The sequence below is a fragment of the Podarcis gaigeae genome (genome assembly GCF_964106915.1).
Source record: "Podarcis gaigeae genome assembly, chromosome: 2".
In the NCBI taxonomy this organism is placed as follows: Eukaryota; Metazoa; Chordata; class Lepidosauria; order Squamata; family Lacertidae; genus Podarcis; species Podarcis gaigeae.
The window spans coordinates 54355500-54372418 of NC_139679.1; the positions used below are offsets into that span (position 1 = coordinate 54355500).

The 16919-nt window shown below is 39.5% G+C and overlaps 1 protein-coding gene across 8 annotated transcripts in view; it reads left to right on the forward strand.

Annotated features, from left to right (window-relative positions):
* Positions 1–16417, forward strand: part of JAKMIP2 (janus kinase and microtubule interacting protein 2) — a 95538-nt gene extending 79121 nt beyond the window's left edge. For 7 of the 8 annotated variants that reach the window (XM_083728250.1, XM_083728248.1, XM_083728251.1 and 4 more), the window contains 9 exons: positions 404–502; positions 1628–1726; positions 2181–2234; positions 2935–3000; positions 4716–4784; positions 4970–5047; positions 5722–5925; positions 6593–6658; positions 8249–16417. In XM_083728250.1, the coding sequence (XP_083584376.1) occupies positions 404–502; positions 1628–1726; positions 2181–2234; positions 2935–3000; positions 4716–4784; positions 4970–5047; positions 5722–5925; positions 6593–6658; positions 8249–8299 (786 nt within the window). In that variant the 3' untranslated portion in view covers positions 8300–16417. The remainder of the gene's footprint in view (positions 1–403; positions 503–1627; positions 1727–2180; positions 2235–2934; positions 3001–4715; positions 4785–4969; positions 5048–5721; positions 5926–6592; positions 6659–8248) is intronic. The other variant, XM_083728249.1, reaches the window with a different exon arrangement.
* Positions 16418–16919: the final 502 nt, after the last annotated feature.

Genomic DNA, 16919 nt, shown 5'->3' on the forward strand with positions numbered 1-16919 from the left:
TACACAATGCATTTAATAATATAAAACATGAAAACTGAAAAGTCATCCAAGAAAACTGCATGAATCATCAAAAATAATCTTCAAAAGTATCTCTTAGCCACAAGGAACAATGAATCCCTCAAAAGTCCCAAATCAGCACATGCAGATCTTGTTTTATGTGCCAGGTTGCTTTTGATATATTTCCATCGATTTTTAAAGGCAATTTTTGCTTATAGCACATGACCTGTAACCTTTATAGGCTTTGTTATGTTTTCCATTATCAGGCTGACAACAAAGTTTAAACAGTTGGATATCTTTCGTTTGGGAGGGGATGGAATATTGCAGGGGAGAGAGAGTGGTTGTTACAAACTTTTAAACAAACATGGTCTGCTCCACTAATTATATATTTACATTTGCCTTATAGATAGAAAAACTGGAAATCGAAAACCATCGATTGCAACAGGAGCTGCAGGATGCCAGAGATCAAAATGAGCTGTTGGAGTTTCGGAATCTGGAGCTTGAAGTAAGACGCCGTGGACCCTTTATTGCAGAATGGTTTTTGATTATAACTTTGTGTTTGTGGTTTGCTGTTTGGGAGCTGTTAGCTGCTTTGAATATTTTATACAGAAAAACAGAGTGCAGATACACAAAAATATATAAATGATCATTGATGAACAAAGATAACTGAACTGGGAAGAGCAGTGTGGAATAAAAGTTGCCCAGTTCCTTCCTTCCTTCCTTCCTTCCTTCCTTCCTTCCTTCCTTCCTTCCTTCCTTCCCTCTGAACAATAGTTGCTGGGAAGCACAACTAGGGAGAGTGCTGTTATGCTCATATGCTCCTTGCAGGCATCTCATAGGCATCTGGTCAGCCACTGTGAGAACAGAATGCTGAACTAGTATTGACCGGATACAAGCAGAGCTCTTTGTATGTCCTTATGTTAAAGAACAACAGAAATAATTAGATGGGCTCACCACCAAACATCTCCAGGTACAAACAGTGTGCCAGATTCAAGCTCGGTGTTGCTATTTCAGGAGTTCCCCAGTACAGTATCTCACTGAGAAATTCACCAGAGCATGCACTTTTAGTGTAGATCAGCTAATCCAGAATAATAACAAGCTCCAGATCTGTCACAATCACCCATATGAATAGTCTTCTTTGATATATGTTGACCATACCATTAATAGCAGATCGGTTCCCCCTGCTTTGTATAATATTTAATGAATAATATTTAATGAATTTAAATATTGTAAGAACAGATAAATAAAGTCAGTGCATATTTTTGAGAACATTCTTACTGGCATTTGGTAACCCAAATATTTCATTTCTGATTAACATTCTCATGATTTTTATTTTTTATTTAGTAAATATATATACCGCTTACTCAAAAAAAAAATATCTGTTATTTATTATTGAACCTACTGATCGCTTTTCTTACAAAAACTCAAAGCAGCTTACAAACATACATTAAAACAAACAAACCTACAGCATACATCAGATATAAACGCTATAGCTCAGCTGTATATTTGTCACTTCATTTTAAAGGATGAAGAACAAATTGCTTGAACAGGGTAAAAAAAGCAAAGTTTTCATCTGCTCAATGTACATAACTCTTCTAATTCTTAAATAATTATTACATTTTACTTGAAGGAAAGAGAAAGAAGGTCTCCACCGTTTAATCTACAAATCCACCCATTCTCCGATGGTGTAAGTGCTCTGCAGATCTACTGCATGAAAGAAGGTGTCAAGGTATGTTAGCATGGATTCAATAAAAAAAGGAAAGATCCTATTGTCTTTCTTTTGGAACTAATTTCAGTTGTTAAATTGTTTGTCTAGGTACAAACAAACACGTGAAGATACGAGCGGAGTTAGAATTATGGTGATCCCAATTTAAGCACATTCAAGGATCTGATTTGCATAGAGTCTGTACATTTAATCCATGACCCTCCATTATCCAGTGTATTAGTCCATGTACATGCAAAGACACGTGACTTTTGAGTTCAAGGAAGTTGGGCACAGGATCAGTGGGCCCAACCCTGATGAGCTCTTCCCAAAGTTCATTGAACACTTGAGTTTCGCTTTTATGAATGAAGTGTGTTAGACAGTAGAGCTGCATATGATTTCAAGCACTCTAGTTTTGTTGCTTATACTGTGAAAAGCCTTGATCCTTCTGTTCTTAATAAGTGTTTGTTTTTTTTAACAGGATGTTAGCATTCCAGATCTTATAAAACAGTTAGACATCTTGGGCGACAATGGGGTAAGTGATATGCATACCTGTACATAATATGCATATATACATATATGCATATATGCATATATGCATAATATATACATATATGCATAATATGCATATATACATATATGTAAATATATGCATATTATGTACAGCACCACAAGGGAAACCTGTAAGGCTGCAGAGTAATGCAGCAACCTGTTTATATCAAAGAGGAAAGCAATAGAACTGTGTTCGCAATCTCTTTTTTTCAAATTAGCTTTTATTAAGGGTTTTGTTTTGTTTTTTACAAAGAAAATAGATAAACAGGGAAGAAAACTTTGTCTGAGATGTTTGGATTTCAAGAAAGGTATCGCCCAATTGTGCATTTTGGAGATATTTCTTTCAGTTACAAAGACTGGCCTTTTGTGGATAAGAAAGATTTTGTCTCTGATACAAAGTTCTGCGCTCACTGCAGAATGTAATGTCCATGCAGGCATGTTTCCCCATTCATTTGAAGAGAGAATGTGATTTTGCACAGTGCATCGCATTGCCTGTACACAAAACTGCTTCCTCCACTTAAGTGAATGGGGAAAGTCCATTAGGGGCATGAGAATACTAAGATACTAAGATGTATTGGACTATAGGAGAAACTGAATCGGAATTCTCTCCCTCAAAGAGTACCTATTTAGCAAACAACTGTTGCTTTTCTCAAGTTTGATCTTTTGCCTTTTGAAATTTACAGAATTTAAGAAATGAAGAGCAAGTGGCCATAATTCAAGCTAGCACCGTGTTGTCCCTGGCAGAAAAGGTACTTTTGGGGTACTTGGTGTCTTTAAATGTACACGAATTTAAGCTATTAAGCGATGTAGCACAGAATGACGGGGGGAGACTGAAATATTATCTGCCTGTCAAAAAGTATGTTGTCTTCTCATATGAAAGAATGGATAAGAGTAAAATATGATTCATTTTCCACAAAAGGAAACATTAGTTTGCTCCTGCTTGTTTGTTTTTTAAATAATTTCATTCATCAATCCTGTTGTTCAGGTTGGCCTGGTTCTTGGATATAAGCCAAATCATTTTATTTTGTGACTGTTTACTACCTTTCAGTTGCCCAAGGCACTGCTCACTTTAACATTCTAGTTCCAGTAAGAGTTCATTACAGTTAAGAGTAAAAACCAGTGTTTCATTGTTCAGATAAATGACAATTTGCTTGGCCTGAAAGCTCCCACTCTGTGAATAACAACAGATTAATGAGCAATGTGCACTTTAGCTGGCAGAGTCTGTCCTTGAAATGATGAGGTTACTACCCAGAATGATGCACACACGAATGATTCACATTAACACAGACTGCCCTTTAAATGGAGACAGTTGGGTACATAGGGCATAGCCATATACTGAGACCATTGATCCATCTAGCTCAGTATTGTCTACATTTGACTGGTAGCAGCCCTCCATCATTTTTCAGACATGATTTTCTCCCAATCCTACCTGGCAGGGATTGAACCTGGGACCACCTGCACACAAAGCAGATGCTCTTCTGCTGTGCCATGGCTTCCTGGCACTGATTCTGCCGTGCTGTAAATGATAAACTGACGAGCTCTGAGCAGAAGCAGAACCACTCAGCCCTTTGAATGGGAAAAGATGAGCAACATCAGACATGGGGTACCCAGGAAAAAATATCTCAAACATAGAAGACTTAGGTTTGGGAAGATGGAAATATCCACAAGAACAGACTTGGAAGGATTTGCACAAGTGGTTAAGAAACAGAACTTGCCTGGACTTGGCTCTTTGGACAGGGTTGGGTAACTTGTAGACTTCTACATATTGCTGCGTTCCATCTCCCTTCAACCTCAGCCATCGTGGCCAATGGTCTGGGCTAATGGGAGGTGTAGTCTAGCAACTTCAGGAGGACCATAGAGGTTCCCCACTGTTACCCTAGGCCATGTTTTCAGTGCTTGAGATGTGAACAAAATGTCTGTGATTAGGGGTTTCTTTTTTTAAAACCACTGGGCAGCCACAGCCTCCTTCCACATTTGGAAGAAAGAGGTATGGATCCGAGTCCAGCAAGGTTTGAGCCTTAAGCACGCACACATACACTTTATATAAATTAATGGCAAACGACTAAAGTAAGATATTTATTTATCCACGTTATGAAAACTTATATCCTTACAGGTTACAGGTTGAGCCACAACTACAATACAAAACCACATAAACCCAACATTCTAAATGTTCTGTTTCATTCTATTATTTCATTGTGATGGTCTGCTGCTTTGTTGTTTGCTGCCCTGGGCTTCCTTGGGAGGAAGGAAATAGGATAGAAATGTTAAGATTAATAGATAACAAATGCATAGAATTACAGGTCAGTAAAATCAGTGTTGTTATCTGTTAGAATGCCATTAACTGCCTTTACAGTTGCTGAAAGAGAAAGCCATTCAGAAGGCTCCTATTTCTTTTGTTTCTTGTTTTGACAAGAGCAATGAAAAAAAGATGCAAATAACTTTTTGGCCTTGCTCCTTTTTCTAGTGGATACAGCAGATTGAAGGGGCTGAGGCAGCTCTGCACCAGAAGATGATGGAGCTGGAGAGTGACATGGTAGGGGGAAAAAACATAAACTAGACCTTGTAATTGTTGCCATCTTTGTCCCATACATACACCACACATTTTATTATTTATTTCCTGAATGATTCTGAGCATCAAATATGTCCTTTGCTACAGCTTCTTGAATAATTAACTTGTGGTTTTGTTTGTTTTTTCCCCAAAATCATCCTTCATTGTAGGAGCAGTTCTGTAAAATAAAAGGTTATCTAGAGGAAGAACTGGACTACAGGAAACAAGCTCTTGACCAGGCCTATATGGTAAGTTGAAAGCAAGAGCTGGAATGAACACCAGAACATAGATCTCAGAACACTGATTACATGCACCTCAATGTATTTGGGGGTACATTCTCATGTCAGCCATTTGAACTCGGTGTGTGTGTTTGGGTTTTTAGAAGGTAGAACATTTTCCCTGTTGTGGTGGTGGGAGGGAAAGAAATCAGCCTGAGCTATGGATATCTTGCATGTGCGAAAGCTCCATTGCCTACATGGAGCTTCCGTGGGCATAATGGCAGAAAAGGGTGCATATTGTTCTCTGTGTGCAGGGTTACATCTGCTGCTGAAGTGAATGGGAAAATCTAAATGTGACTGTAAGCATTCACTACAGTACATCTAAGTGGGTAGGCAGGTAGATGATTTTAGACCTTCATGTAGAATTGTCATCATTTACCAAATTCTAGAGATTAATTAATACACTATATATACACATATGTGTAGACACATACCCAGAGAGAGAGAGAGAGACAGACAGACAGACAGACAGACATAAAACTATCACAAACTTTCCATTTTCATTTTGAACCCCCCAGTTTAGCCACCTTGTTCTTCTACATAATAGTTTTAAAATATATGCATGAATAGAAAACTCAGGATTATACCTACCCAAGTGGTTTAGTGTGAGGTTATATATTCCCTTTTCTTCTTCCATTGCTTAGAGAATCCAGGAGCTTGAAGCCACTTTGTACAACGCTTTGCAGCAAGAAACAGTGATCAAGTTTGGAGAACTGCTCAGTGAGAAGCAGCAGGAGGAACTTAGGACTGCTGTCGAAAAATTAAGAAGGCAGATGCTGAGAAAAAGCAGAGAATATGATTGCCAGATCTTGCAGGAGAGAATGGAGTTGCTTCAGCAGGCACATCAGGTAAGATTCAGATGACAGAAGAAATACTATTAAGTTTTATCTTGCAAAAATTGGCATTGTTATCCACTGTTTCATGGTCAATGCATTTGCCCTGTAAAACACCAGCAACAAATCAGGTAGACCTGTGGATTTTGCATCACATAAGGCACCTCCAGACTGGCAGTATTTCACAGGATGGAATCATACCAGGAAATTTGGGTTCACACAATTAAAGAATAAAAGCACTCTGTCACCCTAGTGCAAGAGATCCACTTAAAAAAAGAAATGGATTTTTTTTGCAGTTAGGAAAGTAATGCATTGAAAAGTGGGAAATGAACCAATGATTTACAAAATAAACATCCCACAAGCAAATTAGGATGAAAGTTCAATAAACAGGTTGTCCGGAGGAACTCCAAGTGATAAATAAGTAAGTACATGCTTTACTCACTTGCAGAAATTAAGGAAACCCAAACTTATTTTTGACATTTTGAGTCTGTGATCGTATATTCACTTCCCTGGACTTATTTCTGAGTAGACAGGTATCAGATTGCACTGTAATTAGAGTGCACGTTAACTGCTCACCGTCAATACAAGTTCTTAATTTAGAAATCTTAAATGATATTTTCTCTCTCAAAATTAAGCAAACCTAAAGTTTCTTTCTCTTTTTATGTGTGCATTTTATTTCTAGAGGATCAGAGATTTAGAAGATAAAACTGACATCCAGAAGAGACAGATCAAGGATTTAGAAGAAAAGGTTGGTTATTTACATATTTTAAAATGTGTAGAAGCCTAGATAGTTTACTATTTTATGTGTTCCTTTCAGGTTTATTGTCTAATTGGTGTTAATTAATTGTTCTGTTGCTTTGCATTTTTCACTCTACAGATTGTACTCCATGAAACTTTGCAGAGGCTTTTCTGTAAACCTCTGCCTTTCTATTGGAAATCAGCTGTTTCTGTTAGAGCTGAGCCAAAATACTCCCTCCTTCGCTTCAGTGCCTCCATGACTCATTGTGGATATTTGAAATGGACATGTGAACAGGAGTAAAGAATTTGCCCCATTACCCAGCAAGAATGGTTCTTGCTCCCCATTGTTCCTGGATTCTATTTTGCTTCCTCCCCACCTAGAAGACATCAGAGTAAGGGCTGAAAACATTCTGTACCTGCCCTTACTTTGATTTGGCTTCAGGCTGACACCATCAGAATGAGGGCAGGAGCAAAAAACCCTGACTCTGGCATCTTCTAGGTAGGAAAGAACTTTGAAGAATAACTGTGCTTTGTAGCAACATGCACATAATCACTCCAACACTGGAGAAAAGTGATAGAGGACTATGGAAGGGGAAATTAGTTTCAGGATACCTTCCAACCCTGCAGGATGAGAGGAAAAAATGTTCTTTAAATAACTTTCAGCTCAGCTTTAGTGTCTATTTACTGCTATCCTATTTTACAATTTACAAAGGGAAAGAAACACTGGCCTGAGATATTAGTTGTGATTCAGACTTGCAGATTTGCCCATATTTGTGTAATGGCTGATCAAGAACAGTTTTTGTTTTTAAGTCAGTCTACCCTTCATCGGCTTTTTTCTCTTCCTGTTAATGAATCAGACAGCTGGTAGTGCACTTCACAGCAGCAAATGGATTTCAACTGAAGAAGCCATCCAGCCTTTAATCTCTATGTGAAAATCAAAGCAAAATATTGGCACTAATCCACCTATGCCATCATGCTGGAAATCGTTTCAGGGAAAAGAATCAACCCAAAAGATTTTCCATCTTGGTTAAGCACGAATAGTTGATGTTCATAATACAAAGGCTTTCCCTATTTACTATTTTTGCATGACCAAAATGTATCATTTTATTATTTTGCCAGTACAGATTTATACAAGCTGTCCAGTCTTCCACTCTAACCCTGTGTTGTGATCAAGACATGGGAGCTCCAGTGCACCCAAGGAAATAAAAATTGCACAGCAACACCCATTCTTTTGCCCACAAATTGGGTCCTTTCAGTGACATGAATTTTGATTCCTACATGTGCATCTGAGATCACACCTCTTTATCAGATCATAAATCCCCAACTATTCAAAATCAGCCTAACAGGCTGATTTCCATGGAAATCTGCCAAGCTACTAAGCACGAGGCCTTTAATAATGATTTGTGTCAGTTAAATGTTAACAAAATGGATGCAACCCTATAGTCTAAGTGATGTATAACTTCCAGGAGAAAAGGTTTACTGGAAGTATAATCATTGTAATCACATGTCTAATGGAGTTAGATCCTAATCACATACTTCATAGTGAAAATAAATATTATATCCCTGAAAAATAATGTGTTCTTTTCCTCTTCCTCTGCAGTTTCTTTTTCTGTTCTTGTTCTTCTCTCTTGCCTTTATTCTTTGGCCTTGATGTCAAATGTGCCTCTTGAAAGGTAAGACTGCTTTCTTTGTTTTCCTTTAAAATACTAAGCCACACACATACCTCTTTCTAGGTTCTTATCCAAAGCAACACAGCTGAATATCTAAACCAATGTTGATCCAGAAACAAGATCAATCAAGTGTGTTTCAGACCTTCTACAAAGGGCCATTTCATACATTATGCAGAGGCCAACTTGAGTTTTCCACAGGAAGTTGTAGCTAATCTGAGCTCCCTGAGTGGACCTTTCTGTTGTATGTGTTTGTAAACAAATTTATTGCACTCAGACTTTACATTAGATGGTTGCTGTAATGTGTGTTTGACCCTAAGGAAATGTGGAATGTTGCCTTTGTCCAGAATATATTATTGGTTGGTTTTAACCTTTGTCCTCTGTCCAGCAATCCTTCCCTCGTTATTTTCCATAGCACCAGCTTTTGGTAATATAGAGTCTGAACCGTAAGTCATCATTTGGAGTGACTAGCTTAAGATGCAGAACAACAATAACAACAACAACAAAAGATTTCATGGTTTGACTTCTCTTTATGTCTTTAGAGTATAATAAACTAATAGCTACTCCCGTAGACTGAACTGTCTTTGAAGAGACTATCGAAGTAGAAAAAATACTCCCAAATTCTAAATTTAAAACTGGTCGCTTCCAAATAAATATAAAGGAAGACACATATCTGGTTGCTTTTCAAGTCTGCTTATTAACAGTTGATATTTTACTTTGATTTGCATGGGTTGTAGCAAGCTGCCAGCACTCACCACTATGCCCCACTCTCTCCAAACTGGTGTGGGAGATGAGCCAGGAAGGTCACAAGTGTCATCGCCCACTGTGATGACATCACAAGTGGGTGCTATTTGCTTACCAGCCAGCACCATATTTGCTGTCAGCTGGGCAAGAGAGGGCCTAGCTGGGCATTACCTTAGAGGCATGTAAATGGTCCAGAGATGCTTAGAAGTGGGAGGAGATGGACGGAGAGGGGAGAGCAGAGAGACTGGAAGCGGGTACTACTCTTTAATTAGGGAGGTCATTTGAATGGTCCCCTTTTACCAGACATGCTTTTCTCTTGCTTTCTAGAGCGATTGAGTATACAGAAAAGTCCTCAAAGGGCAGATGCTTCCAAACACACGAAGAAGAGAACACTGTTTACAACCATTGCAAAACAAAGCGACACACTGTCACCGAGAGACCACACCCACCATGTAGTTTTAAGCCATTCTTCAAGATTTGTTACTTGACAGTTCCCTGTCTAAAGCTACAAGATATGCTGCACTTAATAACATTCTATAAGGAGGGAGACAAATATGCCATCAGCATATATCACTAGGATTTTTATTTTATTTTTTATGGTGAAGAATCAGCAAGCAAACCACATTCAGTCGATTGAGTAAAGGTATGCCAGGCAAGGAACCAAAGTTACTATGAACCATCTATCCCTGCTGTGCAGGGGGGTTATTTTAAACACGGACACCAACTTCCCATGAAAGTCATCGATAATAAAGGGGACAGAGCAGAAGAAACGTATCCAGGACTCTTAAGGGGACAGTGACAATAAAACAGTTGATGTGGAAAGTCTGGCTTTCTTAATACAGGGACGCTTTTTCTTTCTCTCTCTCTCTGATTTTAAACTCAGGAACAATGACAGCTGCAATGTGAACAAAAGGGGGGAAACATACTCTGTTTTTGTTTCATAATGGGTTGAAACTGACAATGGGATAGACGTGGTTGGAATGTTAATCTACTGCTGCCTGCAGTATAGCATGGGTGATCCATCTAGTGAGAATGTCTGACAGCGCTCTTGAGGATTCCTAACAATGCTGTAGCCTTATTTGTCGCCAGGGTCCTTCTGGAAAGGGAGGATGGCTGTTACATCAAGTGAAGAACTTGACAAGGACCCAACACTCATTTCACTAACCGTTTAATGTATCTTCGGCCACTGGAATGGGGCGGAAAGGTCCTCCGACAAAGAAATAGCTGTGTCAGAGAGGAAGCAAATGCCTGTTAATCCTCAGCTTCCGAAGAGTTTCTGCCTCCACTCACTTGTACAAGTAAAATCCTCCTCAACAATTTGTTTTCCCCTGTCATGTTGTGTTTTCCCAGTTGGCCGCATGAACCAAAACGATGAAACCTAGGATGTACCCTTTATTATCTCACCCATACATGACCAGTACATATCTTGCTGTTGAGGTTAGGCTTGCGTTCATTCATCAAGGCCTGCCTTTTAATGCAGCATTTATCTTCCAGGTGACAAATAACTCTCTCTTGATTTGGCAAGGTTTCTTGTTGGATGTAGCACCTGCTTGTGGAAATCCCTGCTTAGAATCCTTGGTTTGTGTTTGGAGAAGTTCTGATGACTGGCAACGTGCATTGAGGGCGGATGTCATCCCTGTGCTGAAGGCAGCAGTAGAGCCTGGTTTGTTCTATAGCGTGCGGAGAACCTCAGCTCTGTTCCCAGAACCCTGCACTGACCTTCTCTTCCATTTTACCACCTTATGCCTCTTCTCCCTTATAGAGATGGGAGAAAAAGCAAGGACTTATCTTCCACCTGTGCACCTGCAGAATTTAAATACATTTAGAAATATAAATACGGCAAGCATTGAATTTGCTTGTGGTTGTTTGCTCCTAATAACAGTGGCCAACGTAAGATTATGCTATGCATTGCTTAGCATTCAGAACAGGGGCTTCATACAGACATAAAGCAAAGTCTCTGGTTTTTTAAATGCTGGAATGCTGCAAGAGCACCCATTGGTTTGTTGCCATGCCATCATGTCTAACATTCATGCACATTTATCACCCCTACCTGCTCAGAACTGTCCTCCTGTTAGTGCCTTGTAAAGGCACAGTGCTTGCTATCAGACATTCATACAATCAAGAAAATCAGTAATGAAGGGATGAACAACATTCTCACCTACAGTGGATCCACACCGCAATGTTAGTCTTATATCAATTGAGTTTGCCGCAGCAACACCTTGAAAGCATGAAGCTATGTGGCTAGGGTTACCCATGCAACTTCCCCTGGTGCCCATGAAGGTTTTAAGATCCTCCTTATGAGGTGGTGACCTCCCACCTACCTGGAAAGGCACATAGAAATGAAAGAGGAAGTATTAAGAACCACAGATCTTGCACTTTCAATTACTGCCATGGTGCAAAGCATGGATGTGAGGCATGGATCCATCCAAACCACCAGTCATGTCATAGGTCACCTCTGTGACCTTAGGTGTGTTTTGTGACTTCTTGGTGGTTTTGTTATTATTACAAATAATGAGGAGTCATGCCTTGGATCCATGTTTTTTATCATACTGGCAAGCCCTGGATCTGTCTTCTTTATTGTGCAGTCTACCAAGGTAGGCTTTAACTTGATGGTTGGTGGTTTAGGGGACTGGAGGGTATAAAAACATGCAAATTCAACGGGATCCATTTTAATTCCACTGGATTCGACTTTTATTCAGACCCCATGGCAAAGCAAAGTTTTTGTGCGCATTTTCTCCCAGCCAAAGGCTCACAAGCTCTGTTTCTCAGATGTGTCCCTTGTAACAGCTTGTCAGAAAACAGATGCATTGAAGGTTACATTCTGATATGCTTTATTACTAAACTAAAACTTACATAAGAGATGCTGTACAGTTCTGGTTACAACCTAGGTTCAGAGTCACTCCTCCTCTAGATCTGCCCCCCATCCTCTCACACTACATCTTCCAGTGTGCATTGCTCCAAGCCCATGGCTGATTACTAGCAATACTTTCATACCCTCTAATATTCCTCAGAAAATAGGGATGTTCTATTCTACATCAGTAGAATTAATTTTAGATCACCACAGAGCATAGAATGAGACAAAGGTTCCATAGTTACAGTATATGGAATAGGAATTCCACAAAGGAATAGCACTCGGTACAATCAGTAGTGGTAAGAAATCAGAGAAGCTTCAGAGAAGCTTGCCTACCATAATTGATCCTGTCAGTAAGGAACAGCTTGCTGTGTTCTGTCACTTAAAGTGATATAAGCTCTATCCATTATAGTATGTCCCTTTTGCAATATGATGAGTGCAGATCGGTACTGAATGGTTGAGGTACTTTGCTGAGCAAAGTTTGTACCATCTCAGTTTGGAAACAAAACCCTGTGCTTTTCTATCTGCTTGCTATCATTACTTTTCTATGTGTCACACTCATTTGTCTCTTAGCATCTTGTAAGAAGCCAGGATAGAGTTTACTTCCCAACATTAAACCTGAATTTGGTCCCAAAATTCTTGTGCAGAGGATTGCTGCACCACAAAGAGTTATATCTCCCATACAAGATGCTGAGTAGTCAGCATTATCTTCTGCACCATTCCACATATCGTAAAAATGCCCTGACCTAAATACTGAAAAAGAGCTTGCTTTGTCTTACCACAGTGTGGATTGATTCTGTCATGTCAGGTTAAGGCTATGAAAAGGCACCTACAGTAAAGCTTCCCTGCAGAACAGGGCTGTGATTTTCTTTGAAGCCATTTCCTTTGCTGTTTGGAATACCAGAAGGCTAAATCAGCTTATTTGTGCTGCAATTTACATGAAACCTTACAAGATGCAGTATGTGTTGCAGGGCATGTCCACACTGTGTGTTTGCAGTTTTTGCCATTCCTGTTTAAATTACATAGTCCAAGTGACAAATCTCAACACTAATCTCAACGCTTTCCCCCAGAAAATTCTCAGTTTACCCAAAATGGGGATAATCCAATAAATTGTGGAAAATCAGGCTCCAAAGCATTCCACTCAGGGTGCAGACTATTTTGTTCCAGTGTCTTTGAGTGGATCATTCATCACTATCTACTACTCTCATTTCCATGCTTCTTCAAAACATTCATTTCTTTTTCTGCTGTGCTCTGCTATTTCTGGCATGCCTCTGAATGGAAGAGGAAGCCATAGCGATCAATCTATCATCTATCTATCTATCTATCTATCATCTATCTATCTTTTGATCCTTCACATTTGCACTGGGCAGAATTTCCGAAATTCGGCAAAAATGTCCAGGAAAACCTGGGCATATGGCAACCCATGTTGGAAGTGTCTTTTTTGTGTGAATTTCCTAAAAATCACAAAAACAGCTCAATAACTTTGCCCCCCCCCCCCAAAAAAAAGCTCAACAACTTTTAAAGTTAGCACTGGCTGAATGGTGCTTATGCTAAGCTGTTGAGTGAGTACAGTTCTCAGATACCACTTCCATTCTCCCAGCAAAATGAAAATCAACCTCCATTTGATGTTTCGTGTGCTCTTATTAGTTATCGTCTTCATTTTTGTGTGCATTTCATTTGACATCTCAGAATTCTAGGCATTGCAGGCTTACTACCATATCCCTGGTGAGTGGATAAATATTTACCTGAGAAATATATCCCTTTATCAGCACTCTTTAAATTAACAACAACACTGCCCAGAATAGGATCTACAATTTTCAATTTTCTGAAATCTAGCAAAAAGTATGCATATCACTGGTGGTAAGAGAACATGGCTGGTTGATGGAATTTTTGTTTTCATGAATTGGGGCCAGGAATGAAAAAGAGCCATGCAGGTAAATCTTACCTTATCCTCAAATTGTCTGCGACCCTGTAATTACTGTGGAATCCACCTTCAGTATATAAAATATTTCCCATTCTTTCAGGGAAAGAGTGTTGTTCATCCCATCAAGCCAGATTTCCTTTGCTAAAAATGCAGGTATACACACACACAGGTCCTGTGACCGTCTTATATTTTCTCTTGTTAGCACTGATGCAATATTTGCAATGTAAAACATGCATTGCCCTTTAAAACTACATCCCCGAATTCTAAAATATGCAAATAATTATGGCAGTCGTATGTAGGGGCGAATAACATTGGTACTATGCCACTCAACTTATAACATTTCCTAAACATGTGGCTTGGAATTAAGACCCTTTAGAATCCTGCAATAGCAGCCCAGAATGCTGCAACATGATTTCCATTGTACCACGGGGTCTTTGGGCCAGTGCTGCTATTTTTCCTATATCCGTTTTTGTTTTGTTTGAAATGTACATCATTATAGGACTGCTTCCTGAATACCCAGTTTTGCACATTAGAGTGCTTTTAACATGTGGAAATTTGCCTTGTGTGCCCACATGCCAGTTACCACAGGTGGTGCCAATTATTCCTCTGAATACATCAATAAAAAAACAGTCCAAATATGAACAACTTGTACCTTCATTGGATAACAACTGTCTGATGTGACCTTATGTTTTAATCTTGTATATGCCTACCATGATAACTTCTCTGTGCTGATCTACTGCAAATATCATTCATATAATGTGTAATTTACATGCCTATGTTATTCAGTTTTATGCATTTTTACCATTTGGGATCTCCAGTATTGAATAAGTCAGATTTGGTTCCTGTAAAGAACCATGGGTCTTCAGATGTAGACAAAAAGGTTGCTTTGTCAGTCTATAGCATTTTGTCTTCTGTCACACTGTTCTTACGAGACATAGTTTGATTTCCACTTAAATGAATGGCTAAATTTTCATGGATTTTCATGGTTTTTTCAGCCCTTCCATGGGAAGATGGAACTGCTTAAGGTGATGTTCCACAGCATTCTTAGCATGCTGAAGAAATTTACATGTTTTCAGTTCTGTCTTTGGTATTGCAATATGTTCCTTGTGTATGCATGCTCATCTCACTTTCTCTAATACATTCAGCCAACTTTCATTAAGGCTCTGAAGGAGGGTGGACAACCACCAGCCCCTTGGTGACAATTCTGTGACTCATATAGTACAGAGTGGTCTGTCAGATTTGCTCTGTAGACTTTGGAGGCGCTTTTCTCTCTCTTCAGTGCAACACAATCTGTGCCTAATATTCTTGACACTGACTTTGCAAACCCTCTGCTGATCAAAATGAGTTCACCTTTTGAAATATGTACGTAGAAGCAAATACATGCATATGTTACTGTACATATATCTATCTCCAGTGTATATAGTAGGATGCTCTTAGATCTTATAAAAAAAGTGTACTTCCAATTCTAAGAATGAGGATGTGGGGCCAAGGGTGGTTCAAAGGTGATGTGACTAGTGTGAATGAATGGCATGACTTTCAGCTCCTGGGGAATTTGGTGGCAAATCTGCAGTTCCACCCTTGTGAAACTGCAGCCATTGCACCACTCCCAGCTAAGCAGGCCTCCCTGTGCATGTACAGATAGACCTAGTGCATCATCAAAGCCAGAGGTGGCCTGGACTCAACAGAATCTGGTACTTCAGAAAAGTGGAATCAGGACTTCCAAATTTCAAAACAAGTTATGGAGCATTCAAAGTGGGTGGGGCGAATCTGTGTCTGCCGAGCCTTTTCCTGAAATGGAGTCCACGGCACCTCCCAGTTTGAGCAGTTCCTCTTGTTTCAGTTTGGCATCTCATTGACAATTCAAGTGTTTTCTTTTAAACGTCAGCGCGTGACTCTTTTCGGGCTCTTTTTTGCCATGTGGCCCCTCAATTTCATTGACAAGGAGCATGGAGAAAGACCCCTCAAACTGACCTTTGAAGCGCACGTAAGGGGAAAAGGCTTTGAATGGCAAACTCTGGGCAAAAGTTAGTCCCACATCACGCAATTCAGCAGTATTACTACTCACATGGATCACAGTGGCAAGCCTTCTCTTTTGACATATCAAAAGGGCACATTATATAGTTTACTTGTAACTACAGCAAACTTCCCAGTTTCTCGATTTGAGGGCAGTATGAAGACACTGTGAATCTCCAAAGTGTTTCTCTCTGCTCTATCCCGTTTGGACTAAGCTAGCCAACCCCTTTTTAATCCCACTGCATTTAGATTCAGCAGATTGCTCCTGCGTTGGACAAAAGTTCCACTTTCTCTCCACTGCATCTCCCTGTATATAAATTGATCCCATTTTTGTGTCTATAATTCCAGAAGAGAATTGTAAATTATTTGGCAGAATGACCCTTTGATAAACACTGCGGCCATGTATATGTACTGTACGTATTAACGTGTAGATGAGAATCCTTATTGTATGTAAAGTTTTATGAATGGTTATTTTTTAATTTATGTATTTAATATAGGATTCAATGACCTCTGGTGTTTTAGTTTGTATAAAAAAATAAAAATAAAACAGCAGCATTTTTTAAAACTTCACTTTACATTAATGGATGTGTTATCCACAGCCTGTTTGAAATCTATTTTGAAACAATACAGAGACAGCAATAAAGCAACACACCTGCTTCCTGCCATGTGCTATATTTTCACAGGAAAGTGAGCAGAGTGTGAGAAAAGAACAAGTTTCAGGAGTTGTGCCAGGGATCATCAGGGATCAGCCTCAGGACTTGTTTTCAATATATGCAGTGGTAATAAAGTTAATCCTGCAACGTATAAAGAACATATCAAGATGTGCATTTGAACATGGGCAGAGTGAATCTTCACCATTAAGATTTAGGTAATAGTCTCCCATGCAGTCCTGAGCCCCATTCAGCTTTATTTTCAGGAATTTAGCAGTGGAGTCAGCAGCCAGACATTCTAGTGGCAAACTTATTTAGCCTACCGCCCCCTTTTCAGAAAACAACAACTCCTCAGCGCCCCCCTGGAAATCTACCTACTTTAAGCAAAGGGGCAGGGCCAGTGCTGCAGTTCGCCTGCCATT